The following is a 20482-nucleotide window of genomic DNA, read 5'->3' on the forward strand; positions in this document are numbered from 1 at the left end:
TTATAAACCCAATGCCATTTGACAGTTATTGAAGTGTTAAGATCAAAAAGTGCATTAACACAACATGTAACAAAGTGCTGTTACTGGAAAATAAAGGAGTGCAGGATAAAAATGCCTCCAAAGACAAGAATTGAAAGTATAAGAATTGAAAGTATTGCGATACTTGAAAAAGTATCGATACTTGGTGTTGCAGCACAAAGTATTGCGATCCAAATCCGATTTGATATTTTGTCCCAGCCTTAGTATAAACAGAGGTGGGTGGTGCTCACTTACATTTACTCAAGTCCACTCATCCATTTTCTTCCACTTCCACGGCCGGGTCGCGGAGCAGATGTCTGACCTGAGATGCCCAGACTTCCCGATCCACGCACACCTCCTCCAGCTGTTCTGGGGGGACCCCGAGGCGACACCAGGCCAGCTCAGAGACATAGTCCCTTCAGCAATGCTCGGAACACCCGAGGGATGCGACCAGGAGGCATCCAAAACAAATGCTCAGTTGGCTCCTTTCGAAGGAGCAGCGACTCTACTCCGAGCTCCACCCGGGTCCTTTCTGTCATTGCCCAGACCATAGGTGAGGGTAGGAGTGTGAATCGCTCGGTAAATCGAGAGCTTTACCCCCTGACTCAGCTCCTTCTTCACCACAACAGTTCACTGACGCTGCACCAATCCGTCTATCGGTCTCACGCTCCATCTAACCCTCCAGACCTCAACCCCCGTAGGCCTAACTTTTTGAAGATTTTTTTTTTTTTTTTTTTATGTAGTAGCTACTTTTAACTTCTACTTGAGTAATACTAAAATTAAGTAGCATATGTACTCTTACTGGAGTAAAAATAAATAAATAAATAAATAACTTGTGCCGCTGTGAAAAATAGATGTAGCTATTATGTCTTATTTACTTAAAACTTCATAATTATTTCTTTTTATATGTTTTCACAGTATTTTCTTTGAAAATATCGTAATTTCCACAATATTTCAAGTTTTGTTTCTCATAATTTATGTCACTACTGAAACATGAATCAGACTTTTACGCTCAGTTACACAGTTCTCAAGTAAAAAAAATATATATTTGTATTTTGTATATAGCCTACTCTACCCTCCTCTGCCAATAAAACACTTTACATTATAAGTGATGAGTTTAAACCTCTGTTCTGAAGCTTTGGGGGCCCTGTGACCAGGTTGGTTTTCACTAATATGCAGTAGCAATGATGTGTATGATATTTATTCCCTTTTTTTCCACCTGCAAAGAGCATGTACAGTCCAGACCTTAATATTTTCACTTCGCCTTGGGCTTAGGGACGGATTAGAGTCCAGTGGTCCGGCCAGCAGTCCAATTCATCCCTCAAATATGCCAGGAATGCTGATATCTTTTCTCATTATTTGCAACCCTGAAACCTGTTGGAGGCGCTGTTTATATGCCTTGCCACCGTCTGCAGGTTGCTAGGTAAACTCTCTTAGGGGAGAGAAGACAAACACAGCGAGTAGCCATCAAACAGATGACTCCATATCATCTGCTGTTCTTGCATTCAGGAGGAAAGACGTTCTTTTAATGACAGCAGACTGGACGTTATTTCTAAGCAGTCTGCAAACTCTTTTCAACGAGGAGAGTTTGATCGACTACGCCAGTTCTCTCCGCAGTACAAAGGACCTCCTGTCTGCCCCGCTGCAGGTAGATCAACGCGCTCAGGTAAAGTGTAACGTGAAACTGTGTCACGTGACCGATGGCGTTTTTGAAGAGTGGTTGTTTTACATATTTCACCGCCCGACGGGATGTAGCCGAGAGCAGATAAGAAGGTGGTCAGGTGCAAAAGGACCTCTTCAAGGCTTTCGGCGAGGAAAGAGACGATTGTTTGGAGATGTTACTTATTCATTTGTGGGTTTTGGGTTTTCTGGCATAGTGGAGCGGTGGTGACATGGTCCAGGAAGCAACCTGCTGGACATTTCCCTTTTTCACTAAAGCACTGGGCGATGAAGGGCAGAAGGGTGAGTGCACCTGTTGCGTTGAAAGTAGTCTTGACCACAGAATAGGATTATCTATAGGTAATAAAACAAATATAGGCTATAAAAAACTATGTGGGCTATTTATTAAAGCATGTTGTATACATTTTGATAATAATAATAATAAGAGGGCTCTTCTTATTGTGAGGCACTATTTGCTTAAAGGCCCTGTACCCATTTCTTTGAAGTCGTGGAATAAAATGTGTTTTGTCTGTTTGTCTGATCATAAAGCATTTTTATATTTGTTGGCATTACCGTGACAGTGCTTCCATACAAGTTATAAAAACGTGCTTATAAACTCATCCCTGTGAAGAATGGGAACATTAGAAACGAGTTGTTAAAGTTAGGAATAAACTGGCCACAACTAACAGACACATAGGCTGCAGACCTATAATAATAAATAAACCTGATGGTGTGATTCAACATCAGGCTGCCTTTTTTTCAGTGTCTGACTCACAATAAAACTCCCTATGCAAGATTTGCTAATAATAGTTTTGATTACTTTATTTTCAGATGCTTAGAAGATACACCCATTCGAGTAATGTTTGCTTGTTGGATTTGAGATGAGCCCAAGCTGATGCCTGGCCAGTGCCTTTCCGCCCCTTCTCGTGCCCCTGTGGTGGCAGGTAGAGATGGCAGCGTATCCGGATGTGCTGCCCATACCTGGACTTGTGGTCGGGAGTGTGATCCTGCTGCTGCTCAACAGTAATGCAGCGTGGGGTGAGTCAGAAACCATTTATCCAGTTTTATTCTAAGTGTCTGACCACAGACACCGTCACACGCACCACTGGAGCCACGGATGAGAAATGAAAAAGGTTACGTAGCATTCCTGTGGAAAGATACAGCTGGGGGGTGCTAGTCAGAAGGTGCTGAAAGAACAATTCACACTGGATTTTGAAAGAGAGCTTATGACAAATTATGTTTCAAGGCTATTAAACTTTGGATTAGCCTCTCTCTCTCTCTTCCTCTGTTTGTAACTCATGCTAGTTGTTATCAGCTTGTACTTTTGCCCTTTGAAAGTTTGCTGTGGGTCGAGTAAATCATTCACTTGAAACTCCTCACAGCGTGGTTTTACTCCAATCAATAGTAACCTAAATTTGTGAAAGCAAAGCTAAACAGAAACCTGATCATAGAGTGTACTTATTTTCATTCGGTAAAAAGCGTATTTGCACTACAGATAAGTTGGATCCTGCGAGTCAGCACTTCTTAGTTACACAGTTGGCTACTTTGTAGTTTCGCAGTGTCACTGACTGAGTTATCATTTGGGTGCTCATGAGTGATTTTGCTGTAAACAAGTAACTGAATTGTGACAAATAGAACCCACTATAACCATACCCATGTCAAAACACTTGCACTGTTTTACTCAAGCGCTTTAAATGCACAATGGCGGATGCAGAAACAAGACCATAAACTCACATTATATTGTCCATAGTGCATGTCTTCTTTATGTATTGTACAGTATAACCCACGACAGTTTAAGTCCTTGTGTTCGAAGGCTATTGTCGAACATCTACTCAATCTTTGTGCTTTTTAACAGGGAATTACACCCTGCTTACACCGGAAACTCACTCAAACAAAACTGATAATGTGAGTAAAAAACCTTTACTTCACCCAAATCCTGACTTTTGGTTTTGAAGGCTTACATTGTACATGGTTTGTGCTCCTTTAGGGCCTGAACATAGCAGCGATTGTAGCCCCTACAGTGACACTGGGAGTTCTGGCCATTGTGCTTGCTGTTCTTGGTTGGCTGTTCTGTGTGGTGAAGAAGAAGAGACAGACAGAAGGTACTTACAGGCCCAGTGCAGAGGAGCAGTCGGGGACCAGGAGTGTCGTGACTCCTGATGCACTCAAGCTCCCGAAGGAGGAGAGACTTATTTGACATTTCACGAGATGTCCATGAAATAAGGACATGAACTGGGGGTCCAGCTCCCCCTCAAGCCTAAAAACTCCAAAGCTTACTGTTGAAAGTGCCTTTAAGAGCCACTTTAAGAGGACGTATTTATGCAGATGGACTATTTCAATGTGTGGACAATGGACTTCAACATACCATACAAATAACAAGCGTGTGGATATTTGATTGAAAGGTGACACATTTCAAATGAAGACATCTCAGTATTTTGTTAATATAGGCCTTATTTCCTTTGTCCTCTTTATCATGTGCCTGCACCTGTTTTCCAGCTGTAAGGACTCCTGCTGTATAATTTACCTCATATTCTTGAATCATTTGCTACTGAATCTATGCATCATATGATGTCAAATTTTGATTACTGAGGATAGACAAGAACTTTAAAATGCGACCACACTAAATAATTCAATATATGACAAGCAACTGTTTACACTTAAAGTATTATTTCCAAACATTTCTATTTGAAAACATTATTTATCAGAATAGCGCTGCAGTGTGCTTTATCTAATCAAGTAAAGTGTACTTCTATGTTAAATTTATTTATGTTTTATTTTGAATAAAAATAAAAAAACATAAAATTTAAAAGACCATTGAACTTTTCTGTGCTTTAATACTAGATTTAGGTTCCATACACCAAACATGTCTGTAGGGCCATCCTCTTGATTCCCAGGAACCCTTGTGCAAGAGGAGGCTGTTCTTTTCATCAATGTACATGTATTTTTTTTTTATGTGCACATAAATATAGGTAGAGTTAAGTGTGTTTTTTATTATACTGTCTATATATGTTTTGATTACTCCACAAGCTAGTAAAAACCCAGAAACAACAAGTGGCCTTCAAATCAGATTTTAATGTTTATCCAATAGCAAGGCTTCACAGTTAAAATCACTTGCTTTATGTTTCTGCAAGGCAATGACGGGGCAAAGGATGTCAATGATCAGTGCATTCACAACAGACAAAAAACACTATACCAGATAACACCAACATCTAAAACTAGAGCCATAGTGATCTAGATACGTCTTCTCTCAGTGTGCAATGGATCATTCCTTTCATGATGGGGAGGGGTGGAGCTTGACAGCGGGCGGGCATAATGAGATTTGGCAGCTGGGCTTGGATGAGAATTTAAGCGACCTCTTCCTCTCCTTCCTCCTCAAACTCGCCCTCCTCAGCAGTGGCGTCCTGGTACTGCTGGTACTCTGAAACCAGGTCATTCATGTTGCTCTCAGCTTCAGTGAACTCCATCTCATCCATGCCCTCGCCTGTGTACCAGTGGAGGAAGGCCTTACGACGGAACATGGCAGTGAACTGCTCGGAGATGCGTTTGAACAGCTCCTGGATGGCCGTGCTGTTGCCGATGAAGGTGGCGGCCATTTTGAGACCGCGCGGAGGGATGTCGCACACGGCGGTCTTCACGTTGTTGGGGATCCACTCCACGAAGTAACTGCTGTTCTTGTTCTGTACATTCAACATCTGCTCGTCAACCTCCTTCATGGACATGCGCCCGCGGAAAACAGCAGCCACCGTCAGGTAGCGGCCGTGGCGAGGGTCGCAAGCCGCCATCATGTTCTTGGCGTCGAACATTTGCTGAGTGAGTTCGGGCACGGACAGGGCACGGTACTGTTGGCTACCCCGGCTGGTCAGAGGGGCGAATCCAGGCATGAAGAAGTGCAGACGAGGGAAGGGCACCATGTTTACGGCGAGTTTGCGGAGATCGGCGTTGAGTTGCCCCGGGAAACGGAGACAGGTGGTGACCCCACTCATCGTGGCTGACACCAAGTGGTTCAGATCTCCGTAGGTGGGGGTGGTGAGTTTGAGTGTGCGGAAGCAGATGTCGTAAAGAGCTTCATTGTCAATGCAGTAGGTTTCATCCGTGTTTTCGACCAACTGGTGCACGGACAGAGTGGCGTTGTAAGGCTCCACCACGGTGTCGGACACTTTGGGGGAAGGCACTACGCTGAAGGTGTTCATGATGCGGTCGGGGTATTCCTCACGGATCTTGCTGATGAGGAGCGTACCCATACCCGACCCGGTGCCGCCGCCAAGAGAGTGGGTGAGCTGGAAGCCCTGCAGGCAGTCGCAGCTCTCTGCCTCCTTCCTCACCACATCCAGAACTGAGTCCACCAGCTCTGCTCCTTCAGTGTAGTGACCCTTAGCCCAGTTGTTGCCAGCACCGCTCTGACCTGGTAAACAGGAAACATTTATTAAAATGAGTCACCAAAAAAGTTATCTCCATTGCTAATGTTCAACTTTTTTATGTGGAACATCACGTTTTTCAATTGAGGTTACCAATTAGTCATGAATTGGCAGGTTTTGATGCTCAAAACCTTTGAAAGGAGTTAGAGGGTTTGAACTGGAGACTCAACGGTGTGGGAGCAGACTCTAACCACTGCTGCAATGTGGCCTTGTTACTATGCTATGATATTAATACTGCCAAGCAATTTCAGAACTTTGTATTGTTCAAGGACTGATATGACATTGCATATTTTTTGTGTGTGTAGAGATTTCTATCTATTCAATTGTAGCTGCGACACTTACCGAAGACAAAGTTATCAGGTCTGAAGATTTGCCCAAATGGACCAGACCTGACTGAGTCCATGGTACCGGGCTCCAAATCCACCAGGATGGCACGAGGCACATACTTCCCACCTGAAATAATAAAAACAGCGTGAATAAAATCATGTGCAATCAGCACAGTAAGAGGATGGGGGGGGATGGTCCGTCAAGGCCATTTACCTGAGGCCTCATTGTAGTAGACGCTGATCCGGTCTAGCTGCAAATCGCTGTCGCCATGGTATGTACCAGTGGGATCGATGCCATGTTCGTCACTGATCACCTCCCAGAACTGGAGGGGTAAGAAAGAGGCGTGGTCCAGTACATTAATACAGTGGCCTTACCGAAAAGAATAACATGTAGGTGCAATCTGAAAAGCCTGTTTTTATCCAGGCAAAGCTATTAATCCCTAGGTAAGTGCAGTCTACTAGTCTTGCAATAGTGTATCAGGCATAAGGGCAGATGGCAAAATGCTGAAAGGTGAATGAGTTCATCCAAGACAAGTCAAGGCGTTTCAAATATTGATGGAAAAAAACTAAACAAAAAACGAGGTCCCAACTTACTGTGGAAAAAAGTGACGTGATTGTAATGAAAATCATCGAGCAAAATGGGCGTGTAAATCGTCTTTAATGGAAATAGGTCACAGAGTGGGCTAAATGTGTGGGGGAGGGGAGACGCCGCCGCCTTGGTCACAAAAAGACTGCGTTTTCATTCATGCTGTCGACGGCTACTATTCAGTGCACTTTGCAACAAAAATAAATATCAGTTCAACAAACCCTCGGGCTAAAAATGCATTCAGATGTGCAGAAATGTTAAAAGATTTGGTGTATTATGTAACTATGCAAATGAATGGAAGCTGTTCACATTTAGAGCACATCTAATGTAATCCTCTTTTATTTATTTATTTATGTTTAAATACGATTAGTAGGATTATGCGTATATTGCATTTCTTGTGTCAAAAATGACAAAACGTTTGACCCTTAGAGGAAAATCTTCGATGATGGATTACACGACGCCCATGAAAGCCGGTGCGACCGCAAAAGCTCATCTTGAACAATCTCGTAAATTGCACCAAAAAAATCATGAAATACGCTTACCTTGGCGCCGATCTGGTTTCCGCACTGTCCGGCTTGCAAATGCACAATCTCGCGCATTTTGGACGCAGATACGGGCGTGGAGGGCAGAGAGGCTCGTGCAGCTGGTGATGGGGGGATGAGAGAAGCGAAGAATCGAGAGGCTGATGGCTGCGAGTGCTCCTTACGGGGAACCGGATTTTGGTCGTACCGCCTCCTGTTCCTCTACTGGGCTGAAGCGGTGGCGCAACTTGACGTCATCACCACGGCAACCGCAGACCGGAGGAGAGCGAGGGGAGGGACCACTGCGAGGAGAGGGAGATGCGAGAACGATCTTCGACTGACTAAGGAATCATCACCGAGGTACTCAGTGTTCTGGGAGTGCAGTTTCCACACCCTATCGCCCAGTAGGCTCATTAAGTGCCATCATTTGAGCTCAAGCTATTTGTGATAACAATTATGATATGATGATATGGACATAGCCGAAACACTGTCTGACAAGTTTGAAATGTCTTGTTATAAAGGCATGTTATTATATTCCTCACTGAGATCAATTGTTTCAAAATGCCTGATAAACCAGACTTTTCATGCCCCTGGTCGGGTCTCCCATGGCAATCAGGTCCTAGTTGACGGGACAGACAAAGAGCGGTTCAGAAGCCCCTTATGAGAGACAAACAGGCTCTAGAAACGTGAGGCCGTCCTCCCGTGGACCTACCACCTACAGGAGGAGCCATAGGGGGCAGGTGCAATGTGATTTGGGCCGCTCGAACGGTTGCCCCACTACCTGGCAAGTAGACAAGTGGAAGAAGAAGGATGGATGGATTCTTAAAACACTGCACTGCGAGAAGGTAATAAAGTATTAGGCCTAATTGTAATAAATATGACATGGCTTAAAGCTTTATACTGTTGTAGTTATTCAATCATTACATCAACTAAAATATAATGTATAAAAACTGCCTAGTAATAGCCTGATACATGGCAGTGGTAGACTATTACTGTACAAACATACTGGATTCATCAGATTAACATAGACAATAAAATCTTGTGGTTAAATGACTAATGAAATGATATAATGACATATTTCCACACCGAGTATCTCCTCAAAAGCATAAATGTAAATCTTAAACGCAGTTGTATGAGCCTGGGTTTGGAAAATCGAATACATGAATTTTCTTGTTTCCTTATTTTCTTGTTACTTGTTTAGTATCTAGGAAATGCTAGCTATGGAGTCTATGCGTTCCACTCATGTAATTTCCTTTTCCTTTTATGTGCAAACTTCTTCTTGGTTGTGGATACAGTCCTCATGTATATCTGTAAATGGTAAACGTTTATTATGTTGAATGTGGGGTAGGCGCTCATAAGCTTCTTGCTTCAGCCTACTCCTTTTGAGCATCTGTGACTGGTTGTATATGTGTATTTGTAAATCAGGTAAATGTATTTGCTCAAATAAATTAAACTAAACTAAACTAAACTAAAAAAATATCTGACCTTCCATAATGCCACCAGGCCCAGATAAAATCAGGACTTAAACTGTCTAGATTAGGTGAAAACCATGTCTAAACCAGGCAAAACACCTAAATGCATTACGAAGTCTTAAGCAAATATCCCTGAGCACCACTTGAACTGTCTGCTGACCATCCTTGGCTCGTGGTTCTTGGCGAGAGCCAGCGGTGCTACAGACAATTACTGTCGTCATGCTTGTTACTTACTCATATTTGCATCAGTAATTTACTAAATGACATCAGCTGCATTTGGAATGTGTCCTGAAAAAGAAGGCAGCCTCAGCATAAATCAAATCCAGGCTCCGAACACAAGTTAGCTATATTTATCCTTTGCACACACACCTTGCAGCTGTTTTTTAGCCAGTGCTATTTTGAGCTTATTTCAACATTTGTCTTTTTAACTACATCACGCACACACATTTTTCCTTTTCTTTTTCTTTTCTTTTTTTTTTTAGAGTTTGCAGAATCAATGAGGAGAATACAAACAAGTAAAACAACTTCACAAACACAGACAAAACATATCAGTGGTATAATACAAGAACAATTAGGTCTGTCATTCAGCTAACTGTCATAAACCTGTTACACTGGTTTGAAAAAGCATGCTCAAAATCTTTACACCGCTCTCACTCAACAGAAAAATGAATAATTGAATTCAGTTTCATTTCCAATAAGACAGTGTGTTTTTTTTAAACTGAATCTAACATTATCAACGCAGCATCTACGTCACTGTCCTGCATGGCAGCATTCCAAACATGCTACAAGTTAACAACAGGTTTAAAGTTATCCAGCAACTGGCCAATGAGCTTTTATTTCCTGTTTCCCAGCCCTGGCTCATGTGGTGTTGGTCACAGTTGTGCATGCGTTATTCTCACAGACGACATGCTCAGGGCAACAGGCACTTCATTACTGAAACAATAGTGAGTAACCCCTGATGAATGAGCTGTAGGACCAGAGCGGCTTAGAGTGTTTTTGTTTTTGGATCATGGCGCTTCCAGAGGAGGACCTAACATGCCCGGTGTGTTGTGACATCTTCGCTGACCCCGTGTTGTTGTCGTGCAGCCACAGCTTCTGCAGGACGTGCCTCAAGCGCTGCTGGGACACGGGCATGCGAGAGTGCCCCGTCTGTCGCAAGAAGGCGCCCAAAACGTGCCCCCCTTCGAACCTGGCTCTGAAGAACGTCTGCGAGGCGGTGGTCGAGGCCAAGAGGAAGTCTATGGTGGTGGAAGATCTAACCAGTTGTTGCCTGCATGGGGAGAAACTGAAGCTGTTTTGCCTGGTGGACAAGCAGCCCATATGCGTGGTGTGCCAGTCTTCGAAACTTCACAAAGCGCATGATTGTTCGCCCATAGAAGAAGCGGTGCTGGATTGCAAGGTATGGGGAGCTAAGATAACAAGTGCACTCTCAAAAAGTCTCAACTGCGCCTAATGGTAGAATGCTGCTCCACTAGTCTACCGAGGCATCCACACCTGACTCTTAAGTAGCACTGTAAAAACGGTTACCCTTTTACTACAATGCTTTGTTGTTTCTTTACCAGGACGAACTTTCCATATCGCTCAAACGCCTGCAAGACAAATTGGAAGAGCTCAAGCGGATCCATAGGACATCTGCAGACTTGTTTACATACATCAAGGTAAACGAAGCGACCGAAACAACGTCCCCTTCATGCAACTTACAACCATCTCCCATAACTATGTATATATTGTTCATTTTAGAGACAGTCCATGGATGCCCAGAAGGTTATTAAAAATCAATTCGAGCAGCTGCATCAAATCCTAAATCAAGAAGAAAGTGCCAGACTGGCAGCGGTTAAAAAGGAGGAACAGGAAAAGGTTGCGAGAATGAAGGACAAAATAAAAGAGGTGTCAGCTGAAGTGCTCTGTCTGGCCGAAACAATAGCCCTGATACAGACGGAGCTGAAAGAGGAAGATTTGGTGCTGCTGAAGGCTAGTGTGCATAAGGATAATTAAACTTTACCATTGTTTTGTGAGTGTGTTGTAATTGAACTCAGCATTGTGTTTTTTTTCCCCCCAGAATTTTAAAGACACTCATGAAAGGTATGTGAATGGCCATTTCATTTAACGTTGAAACATACAGTGGTGCAAAACTGATTACTTCAAGAGCACACCGAATCTTTAGACAACAAAAACAACCCCCCAAAAGATTTGTCTTTATTCTGAATATGCTCCCCGTTCCTCTGACCTGAATCGTAAACTGTGAGACATCTCCAGCTCGTCTCCATGGAGATGTCGTTGCTTACTTTAATGAGTTTCAACCTCTTCTAAATGTGAGGTTCTGCATGTGGTTAGAAAGTTCTGCTGTGGGTGGCAAAATTGATATATCTTTTGAGTTATGAAAGCTGTTATTTGATTTTGCCACTCGTTTTGCCACTCTTTGGAATGATTAGGGTTCATTTAGAATGAAAAGAATGCACATATTGTTGGCATGCTTCTTTGTAAAGTTTTACAGCTGTTTTGTTGCTGATGTGACTCAGCAGCTTAGTTTAACTTAGAATGATCCGCAGTGTGGCTTTAAGTCCTTCTTGTTACTGCCATATGAAGGATTTCCAAAGTAAAAAATACATTGCATTAAAGTAAAAGTTTATTCAAAAGAAACTCTAAATATAAAGTTACCATATGATTATATGTTGTGTGTACAAAGTCATTTCTAAAGTAAACCTATTCAGCTAGTATTACTGGTTACACTACTTTAACTACTGCAACTACTACATCTTCTTCTGTCTCAACAGGAGCAAAAGTATCCCCCTCGGTTCGGACATGTCTGGCGCCCTCGTTGATGTGACCAAGCATCTGTGTAATCTCAAATACCGAGTTTGGGAGAAAATGCTGGACCACATCGACTACAGTGAGCGACGGCCTTGACTTTGACATTTCCCTCATTGTCTCGCCCCCACTGCAATTTTCTCATTCTTCTTGTGCGCACGCCTCACTTCCTCTGTTTTTTTTGTTTTTTGTTTTGTTTTTTTGCAGCCCCGGTGACATTGGACCCAAACACAGCCCACCCTTGCCTCATCCTGTCCGACGACCTCACTTCCCTGCACTACTCCCGCCAGGCCCTCTCCTGCCCGGACAATCCCGAGCGCTTCCACATGAGCGCGGAGGTCGTGGGCATGACCACGCTGGGAGCAGGAAGTCACCATTGGGTTGTGGAGACGGAATCCAACCAGGACTGGCTTGTGGGTGTGGCGACTTTGGCTGTGCCCAGGAATCGCGAGGTCTCGGCACGTCCTGAGAATGGATTTTGGACATTGTGTTTTAGAGATGGGGAATTCCTTGCGATGACCTCACCCCCCGTCCCGCTGACACTATCGAAAAATCCAAAGCAAATCAAAGTTGAGCTGGATTACAATAAGGGGATGGTGTCTTTTTATGATGCTGCAGACGATACACTCATATATACGTTCTCACACACGTTCAAAGAGCCTCTTATTCCTTATTTTTACACACAAAGCAGTCACCCTTTGAGGATAATGCCGCAGAAGGTACTGGTCACAATGTTGCGTCATTGATGTATCCATTATTAAGCAATTATTACAGTACAGTACAAGCTGAACATCATCAGGATCAGGAACATGGTGGATCCTGTGACCAATACACTCTAGTGAAGGATTTAGATGCTATTAATAATTTCTGCAGGTATTGAACTCATCTCATATTTTGAATGTATATCTAAACCAAAATGCTTACATACATGGTCGTCAGGGTTTTAATAATTTACTGTGACAAAAAAAAGAAGATAATATTGAATGTCATAATTTCTCTGTTGGACAAAGGCATAGCATACTGTCTAGTTGTTCTCAATATATGCTATATTTAAGGTGCCATATATTTTTTTTTAATAAATGAAAAAAATGTTTCTGTTTATTTTTTTTTATGATGCAAAATCTGGTCTTTAAAGGCCCACTGTGTAACATTTTGGATTATACTGTTGCCATCACTACTTGCTCCTATTGACCAACTCAAAACAGAAAGTGCTATTACTGCAATGGGCAATCAAAATATGGATGGAAACCTAACCTGTTTAAATGTCAAATTCTGCTGCCTTTAGTCACATCTTCATGGAGACGAGCTGGAGACGTACCCACTCCCGGTAAAGTTACAGTCATGTCTTAGGAGAGCTGAGCCGCTCACAGCAAAGGCACATATTTGTACATTTATGAGGAATTTAATATCTGTCATAAAATAAATGCTTGTGTTTCAATTTTATTTATTGGTTAAAACTCTGCGTTGTGTGGCTTTAAAATTAAAGAAAGGTATGTTGTCTGAATTGTTTTATTTCACAGACCTCCCTGATGGAGGGTGCATAACATCACATTCTTCACAATATTACATCGAATAAGAAAAACGCTTTTGAAATGTGTGCACATGATGGCGCCAAAGTACAGAAAATAGAAGCAGAAAAAAAAGGACACTATGCCTACACTCTGGTTTTGGACCTGGATTTATTCTTATGGGAGTGTGTTTCGCCAGGGCGACCGAGGGAAACCCCAGGGTGGCACCAGAGCGAGGCTTATCCCAAGTCTTTAAGACAGGTCTCACCAAAAAACGTCTGTGGGCGCCTGGCGCCCTCTGAGACTTTCTCTGGATCCCATGAGACTTCACCGTTCAGGTTATTGAAATCCCATTTCTCACACACTTGTTTCTGTTCTTGTGACTCAGGGTTTGTTTAGAGAAATGAATTGATTGACATTTAAGCTAATGGTTAATATAATTCAATAAAGTAAACTAAAAGTCTTGTGCATACATTTTTTAAATTACCTCCAAACAAGAAGTAAAAATCTTGGTATTGTATGGTGATATGATATATGATTAAAACTGTATATGATATTCCTTAGCCACAGCTGCCCTGGGGTAGACTGACGGAAATGAGGCGACCAGTCTGTGCCATCAGCCCCACCAGCCACTCATTCACACACTACATTCACCCCAGGCTTCCTGGTGCTTCCCAAACAGTCTTCCAAGTACCGACCAGGCCCTTCCCTGCTTAGCTTCTGAGATGGCAGAGCAAAGGCGGTATGGCCCAATCAGATGGACCAATCAGATTTCAGTGGTGGCCTGTGCTCCTGAACACCCCTCGTACAAATCCCAATACACATATGTATATAAGTATACTTTGCAATTAGTATGTAGGATCTTGTTTTTATTACTTTGACAAGATAATGCCGCCTGTAAATAATACATCACAAACAATGGCAAACGAAGGGGGGAAAAAATAATCTTCTTATTCTGTTATATATGTTTTGTTGAAATAGGTAGTCTAGTCTGTTATATGCACGTCCTCACTTACTCATTTAAGTGCTTTTGTTGTTGATAGATAGATATATGTTTTTTCTTAATCTGCTCCCTCTCCCTTAACAACTCCTGAAGTTGTTGAGCTGTTGAGAGTCTATGCTGGGGCTGGATTGTTCTGCCTATCTGGGGCTCTGTTATTTTCCCTATCCCGACAAGGGCAGATCTTCTTCACACAGCTCTCAGGTAGAAACGGCACCTTCTCCAGGCGTGACAGGTAAACCAGGGGCTGTATTGTGCTGCTTATGTTGAGGAAAGCAAATCCCACTGGCTGAACGTAGCAACGGAAAACATCTGGAGTGTAGTAGTCTTCGAATGGGAACAGAGCCACAGGAGGAAGGTAGTTAAAAATGATTATGCACAGGATGGATAGCACGATTTTAAAAGCTTTTTTCTTCATTGGGTGCATGTCGTCTTTGCCTGCACCGCGAGATTTCTTCAAGGCCCAAAGGATGCAAGCGTTACATATGACCATCCAGGTAAAAGTAGCTAGTATTTCACCGGTGAATACCTTTTCGAAATTTGGCAGGCCCCCGACAGTCTTAGCGGCTGAATATGCAAAAGTTAACAGAAAGACAATTATTGCTAGAACAACCCTGTACATTATTGGCTTAAGTTGGCCAAACAAAATAGGAAATACGACAGCGAGAAAGCGATCAAGGCAAATGCAAGACAGGAAAAGTGGTCCGCTCGTGTCCTTAACGCCGTAAGCGAACTTAATAGATGACCACACTTCCTTGTTGTGCCAGTGGTACAAGTTAAGGAAACTGATTGGAGGGACGGTGCCAAAATAGGTGTCCATGAAAGCCAAGCACCCCAGGAAGATGTCGGACGTAGAGGGCTCTTTGCGCTTTTGGAAGAGAACGCAGATGACCAGGATGTTTGCAGGGATCCCCACAACCACGTTGAAAACCTGGAGAGTGAGATCAAAGAGGATGCCCTCAACCTGAAGCTCGCAACCCTCGAAAACGCTAAAAGGTTTGGCCGTGGCGTCGACAGCGGAGGTGGAGTTCATAGGTGAGGACGTAGAGTTGGGGAAGGCCATATTTCTGTAGAACATTCAGACACAAGCAGAGAGTTTCGGTATTAATACTGATCTTGTTTCTATGACGCAGAAAGTGTGGGAGGACTTTTGTTACTCATTGAAGTAGAGTCACAATATGAAACCTTGACTGAAAAGGGCATTTCAGTCAATCTCCAAAACTTTTACTCTGTTAGCACTCAAGGCTGAACAAACTGCAATGGAATATACAGTTGTGTTGTATAACTTTAGAATGAAAAAAAAAAAAAAAAAACTTCAAGGTTGTTAAATTTGAGAACGATTTCTTAATGCTTTAGTTGGCTCCCTGAACCATGGACAGTTTGTATGCTGTTGCAATGCTCCATTATATCAGGTAAGGTCAAATATGATTAAAAAAGGTATTGCATTTTTTCATTGGACTTAATCACTTAGTAACCCCCACCTCAACCGAGCACATTTTCTCCAGTTTGGCTTTTTTTTTGGGGCCTAATTTGAAAGCTAAGACCTGCAAAACAGATCCTAATCCTTATCACATTTTTGTCACGTTTTTCATCTCTCTTTTATCGCCTTTTTTCTTGCGTTTTCATCACATTTTTGGCACTTTTTGTTGTTGTGCTTTCGTCAAATTTTCATCACTCTTTAGTCGTGTTTGTGTCGCTCGTTTGACACCATTTTGTTGCATTTTACATCTTCGTTTTCCTCTCTATTTTGACGCTTTGAAGCTTTTGGAATTGAGTAACGTCGAACGAAAGAAAATGTGCTTAAAGTGATAGTCTGTAAGTTTGCAAAATGAGGAGAGAATGAAATTTGAAAGTACAAAATTGATCAAACTCCTCCCCCTCCCTCCTGATTGGACGTGGCAGGCTGGTTCACAGGAAAGCTCGTCTTATTGGTCAAAGCGGGAGGATACTAGACTCTGACTAGTTGCTGATATCCAGGAAGGAGGGACTTTACAATAAATTATAATATTGCTTAGTTCACATCAAAATGCAAGACCAGATGATGGATTTTGCATATTTTATAAGATTTGTTAAACATTTAGACTTCCAGACTATCGCTTTAATTATGGTGGGGGTTAAGAGGAGAAAATTAGATGAAGTAATGCATGGGAAAAGTGACTAGTTTTAATGAAAATGTCAAAGCCCATGTCAAAAACAGTCACGAGACTCACGACGGCTAATCAATGGTAATGTACCCATGTGTCTAAACCAAACCAAACAACGCAAACTAGTAACTTTAAAAAACAAAACAAAAAACTTCACTCTGCTTCTCACACATAAACAAAGCACAGGTTTTCTGCGATTGGAGCTGTGTGATTCATTTGTCGTTGGTCATAATGTTACGCCTGACTGTCCCATTTATCCATATTGTTTTTATAAATCCTTCTATTTTTAATGATGAACAGTCTCAGCAGAAACTACATTTCCCCAGAGTGCCCAAAATCACCTTTAAAAACATGTTAAGGGCATTGTCCCGAGGCTGTTTTCGAGGTGTTATTGTTTGAGCCTCTCTGTGGGAGCGGATGACTGGGCACACTGGGGCCGATAACTCACTTAAGGGACTCTGGCCACAAGCGCCTCCCCTCCTCTCTGCAGCATAAAAAGCCACCGAGCCCCGAATTAAAATGGCAAACTCTCCACAAAAGACGGGGGTTTAGCTTTAAGAAGGTCAGAGGAAATGTGGATATTTTTAGGAAAGCATTGTTTTAATAGTTTTGAGGCAAGACAATATCAAAGTATGGGTTAGGGACTATCAATGCAAAGGCAGTATTGCTATAAACTCTTATTAGTTATCGGTTTCTTTTCACGTATGGCTCGGAGTTGTCACCAGTCGCCTCTGCTATTGTCAGTATGACGGGTTTCTGGCGACATCGTGGACTTCTTGTATTTCTTACCTCGCGCTCCGCTCCGGGACCAATCGCCCTCGAGTGACGCTCTTCTCCCTGGAGGCAACGGGCGCCAAATCAAATGGATATTTCCTCAGGCGATTTGGCTCAAGCTGAACTTAAACAACAACCAAAAGATAACGCTTTTGTTCAAGATTTTGAATGTAAAAAATGCTTGAAATGTTTGAGCGTCTTATTATCATGCACCTTTCTTAGCATTTATATTTCTGCGTATAAAATCTGTACTTGACTCTCAGATAATCAGCTTAGAGAAAATGGTTTAACTTTGAATTTCAATGTTGTTAAATGCTACTACTGAGTAAGACGTTAAAGCCATACTTTCTTGTTTGTGGCATATTATACATAAACTGAAATAAACCAAGAGCTATACCTATCAATTCATCTAAAACTGGAATTTGTATGAACCAAACTTAAATTACACTGCTCTCTCATGTTTTCTAAAATAAATGTAATAAATACATTTTTCACCAACGGTCTTATGTGATGTGCATACCATTTTCATGTTACCCTGTGTACGTAAGACACTCTTACAGACGGTTATCTTGTTGAAACAGATTTAAAAATTTCGCACATTTCCAATTACACGTCCTTGCAAAGAGAAAGTCATTGATTCATAATGGAGTGAAATTCTAGGCAATAATGTCATAATAGCATCTAGAAATCAAACACAGATGAATGAATGTAGTTTAATTAAAAATGAACTACCAAAGCCAATATATTCTCTGAAATGATATGGAAGTCATTTACTCACCACAGGCCAATGGTAACGTGTCAGTGTATTGGAGATTTTGGAGCCAGGATCAGGAGGGAAGGATCTTATGTACATTTTCTCTGGGGGAATGTCCGTCAGAAAGAAGTACTCGACATATGTAGAGTATAGTAGGCGATTAAGTAAGAAACTGGTAAGTAAGAGGCGGCCTTTGCTGAGATTAGTTCACAATGTGCTCCACAAATTTAAAGTGCGCAATAGCTTGATGACATAAGAACAAATAGATAAAAAACACGACGTAATAACTTCTCTAAAGCGGAAGTGTAATGAAAAAAAAAAAAGAGAAAAGGATCGCCTCACTGCTATCATTTGCAACACCGCTCTACTTGATCCATGACCAAGAGCATCGCAGTGAGAACAAAAGCTTTGCCTTGGGGTTGACTCCGGCAGGTAATTTGCCACAGAATCCCGACTCGTTTATCAGAAAGTGGGCAGGCAAGCGCGAGTTCATGGCCACTGGTTGGCCTGAAGATCTACAAAGAAAAAGCTCACTGTGTGGAAAGGTCATGGGGATATGCCGACAGAGGGAAATGTAGGTGTGCACATTGCTACTACTACTATACTATTACAAAATGAATACCACAACCAATATGATAAAAAAAAACATGGCTGCTGATAACATTTTGCTTATTATGCATTTTCACCATATTATTATTCTTACAACAAACATGTTTTGACACTTTCCCCCAGTCAAAGACCAGGCCCGCGGTGAATGAAGTGAGTTGGAGAAAAGGTCAAATTTACAACAGAACGCCAAAGGTTACACTGGTGTCAGTGGCTCGTCTGTCTGGAGCTTGTCATGTGGTTGAAGGGGAGTGTTGGAGTAGATACTTTTCCTGAAGCGATACATGTCATTGTCATTCAAGCTTGTTTCACACTCTTCTCCATGAAGGCGTGAGGTGTATAATAGACTAAATGTCAATGTGTGAGACATAAAATGGAGTTAGATTGGCTTTGGGATTAGATTATGGTCATCTTAATTTAATTCACCAAAAAGCAGACATTGCAGTTATTTATCAATATATTGATACAGACAGCATCTCTGGAATCGCCCATATATGGTCATGTTTGAAACAGTTCAGGGGGAAAACAAAGGAGGAAAAACTACTCTAACAAATGCAGAATTATTGATATAGTTTTCTACCCAATACAGATACAAAGACATGGAGAGGAGCAAAGTGGTTCAAGAGAATGCTAAAAAATGTGACGAAAACGCAATAAAAAAAGCCACAAAGCAGCAACAGAGTAGTGACAAAAGCAATGAAAATGTGGGAGAAAAAATGTCATGAAAACGCAAGACAAGTTTAGATAAGTTTTATAGGGAAAATGAGGCATAACATTGGCCCTTTTGGGTAAAGCCAAACGGAGAAAACGCACTTGGTGAAGGTGGGGGTTAAGAGGTTCATTACGGACATTAAACAACAATGATACTTGTACATGGGCCAGGTGTTTCTTTTGCTGTAGTTGACCACAGCCCATTACAAGTCCATAATGTTTTATCCCAAATCGCCTCATTTAGTCCCAGGAGCCAAAAAAAACTCTTCTTTAGGACATGTTGATGAGGTCATACAATAGAATTATGAAAATGGGTACAAAATATCCTGATATAATGAGGCTGAATAGCTTTGTCTGGGACTTTTAACATTTTAGGAAAGTGAAGGGTAGGCTTCTGAAAGAGTAGGACCCTGAGAACATTCTTGTTAAATTGGATGATTGTGTCATGAAAATTAAAAAAAAATAATTGTAAATCTGATCTTTTCCACAAACATGCCGCTGACTCAGGCATCTCATCCTCCTCTCAGCTCCTGGTGTAGGAGACGCACTTGAACAAAACATGGGACTATCGACTGTGACAAATGAATTACACTTGTTTAGGACCCAATGTTCTGTCCCACGGGAGCACAGTCAAAGCCATGACTGTTGTTTGTATTGATGGAGTCATTAACGTTGGAGGCAGAGGTGTTGTGGCAGTGTTCGGTCAAAGGGGTCACTAGTGTTCTTTGTTGATGGTAAACTACAGGACTGAGTGACAACATAGCATTAAAGGCCTTATACCTGCCAATTAATATGATCATGTATCATATATTGTTGATTGTTATTTGTGATCCTAATTCATTCCAACCTTTCTGAAACATCACGACTCTCATTGGCTATCAGTTTTTCTTGTAATTCTCTGTTACTTATTATTAGTTTTACTTCAGTATTTCAAATTATATCATGTCCGGTCCACTGGATTACTTTTACACAATGTTGTAATTTATGGCAGTACAATGGACATTAGGTTCAGTGGTTCAGCTACAAGCCTGCATTTATGTATCTTCATAAAAGCATTGTCCCCTTTACTAAATATCAGTGTTCATTTTGACAACATATTATATTTTATTTTAGTTTTAGTCTTTTGACTAAATGGTAATTTAATTTTAGTCAAGATTTAGTCAAAAAAAGTTTGAATTTT

General features: G+C 41.8%; 4 protein-coding genes across 4 annotated transcripts; 2 read left to right on the forward strand and 2 right to left on the reverse strand.

Annotated features, from left to right (window-relative positions):
- The first annotated feature begins 1746 nt into the window (after positions 1-1746).
- crb3a (crumbs homolog 3a) lies at positions 1747-4294 on the forward strand. The gene is made up of 4 exons (XM_079565068.1): positions 1747-1980; positions 2509-2715; positions 3533-3582; positions 3665-4294. The coding sequence occupies exons 2-4, from the start codon at positions 2628-2630 to the stop codon at positions 3872-3874; spliced, it is 348 nt and encodes a 115-aa protein (XP_079421194.1). The 5' UTR covers positions 1747-1980; positions 2509-2627; the 3' UTR covers positions 3875-4294.
- Positions 4295-4729: 435 nt separating this feature from the next.
- Positions 4730-7742, reverse strand: tubb4bl (tubulin, beta 4B class IVb-like). The gene is made up of 4 exons (XM_079565398.1): positions 7547-7742; positions 6633-6741; positions 6435-6545; positions 4730-6079 (listed from the first exon to the last, which is right to left on the reverse strand). Exons 1-4 carry the CDS (start codon positions 7601-7603, stop codon positions 5022-5024), a joined length of 1335 nt encoding a protein of 444 aa, XP_079421524.1. The 5' UTR covers positions 7604-7742; the 3' UTR covers positions 4730-5021.
- A 2163-nt stretch (positions 7743-9905) lies between these two features.
- LOC306968576 (nuclear factor 7, brain) lies at positions 9906-12629 on the forward strand. The gene is made up of 6 exons (XM_079563994.1): positions 9906-10396; positions 10560-10655; positions 10738-10968; positions 11057-11079; positions 11772-11887; positions 12013-12629. The coding sequence occupies exons 1-6, from the start codon at positions 10007-10009 to the stop codon at positions 12549-12551; spliced, it is 1395 nt and encodes a 464-aa protein (XP_079420120.1). The 5' UTR covers positions 9906-10006; the 3' UTR covers positions 12552-12629.
- A 1799-nt stretch (positions 12630-14428) lies between these two features.
- LOC306969217 (G-protein coupled receptor 183-like) lies at positions 14429-18200 on the reverse strand (the record flags this gene model as incomplete). Its single annotated transcript, XM_079564816.1, has 3 exons — positions 18010-18200; positions 17247-17350; positions 14429-15380 (listed from the first exon to the last, which is right to left on the reverse strand). The coding sequence occupies exons 1-3, from the start codon at positions 18082-18084 to the stop codon at positions 14429-14431; spliced, it is 1131 nt and encodes a 376-aa protein (XP_079420942.1). The 5' UTR covers positions 18085-18200.
- Positions 18201-20482: the final 2282 nt, after the last annotated feature.

The sequence above is a fragment of the Gobius niger genome (genome assembly GCF_951799975.1).
Source record: "Gobius niger genome assembly, chromosome: 10".
Lineage (NCBI taxonomy): Eukaryota > Metazoa > Chordata > Actinopteri > Gobiiformes > Gobiidae > Gobius > Gobius niger.

Bases quoted from the DNA above. Each gene is read 5' to 3' on its own strand.
- crb3a (XM_079565068.1), top strand. From the start codon at position 2,628: ATGGCAGCGTATCCGGATGTGCTGCCCATACCTGGACTTGTGGTCGGG. The intron at 2,716-3,532 runs GTGAGTCAGAAA...GCTTTTTAACAG, and splicing joins CAACAGTAATGCAGCGTGGG to GGAATTACACCCTGCTTACA. The intron at 3,583-3,664 runs GTGAGTAAAAAA...GTGCTCCTTTAG, and splicing joins ACTCAAACAAAACTGATAAT to GGCCTGAACATAGCAGCGAT.
- tubb4bl (XM_079565398.1), bottom strand. From the start codon at position 7,603: ATGCGCGAGATTGTGCATTTGCAAGCCGGACAGTGCGGAAACCAGATC. The intron at 6,742-7,546 runs GTAAGCGTATTT...TTACCCCTCCAG, and splicing joins GAAACCAGATCGGCGCCAAG to TTCTGGGAGGTGATCAGTGA. The intron at 6,080-6,434 runs GTAAGTGTCGCA...CCTGTTTACCAG, and splicing joins ACCTGATAACTTTGTCTTCG to GTCAGAGCGGTGCTGGCAAC.
- LOC306968576 (XM_079563994.1), top strand. From the start codon at position 10,007: ATGGCGCTTCCAGAGGAGGACCTAACATGCCCGGTGTGTTGTGACATC. The intron at 10,397-10,559 runs GTATGGGGAGCT...TTTCTTTACCAG, and splicing joins AAGCGGTGCTGGATTGCAAG to GACGAACTTTCCATATCGCT. The intron at 11,888-12,012 runs GTGAGCGACGGC...GTTTTTTTGCAG, and splicing joins GCTGGACCACATCGACTACA to CCCCGGTGACATTGGACCCA.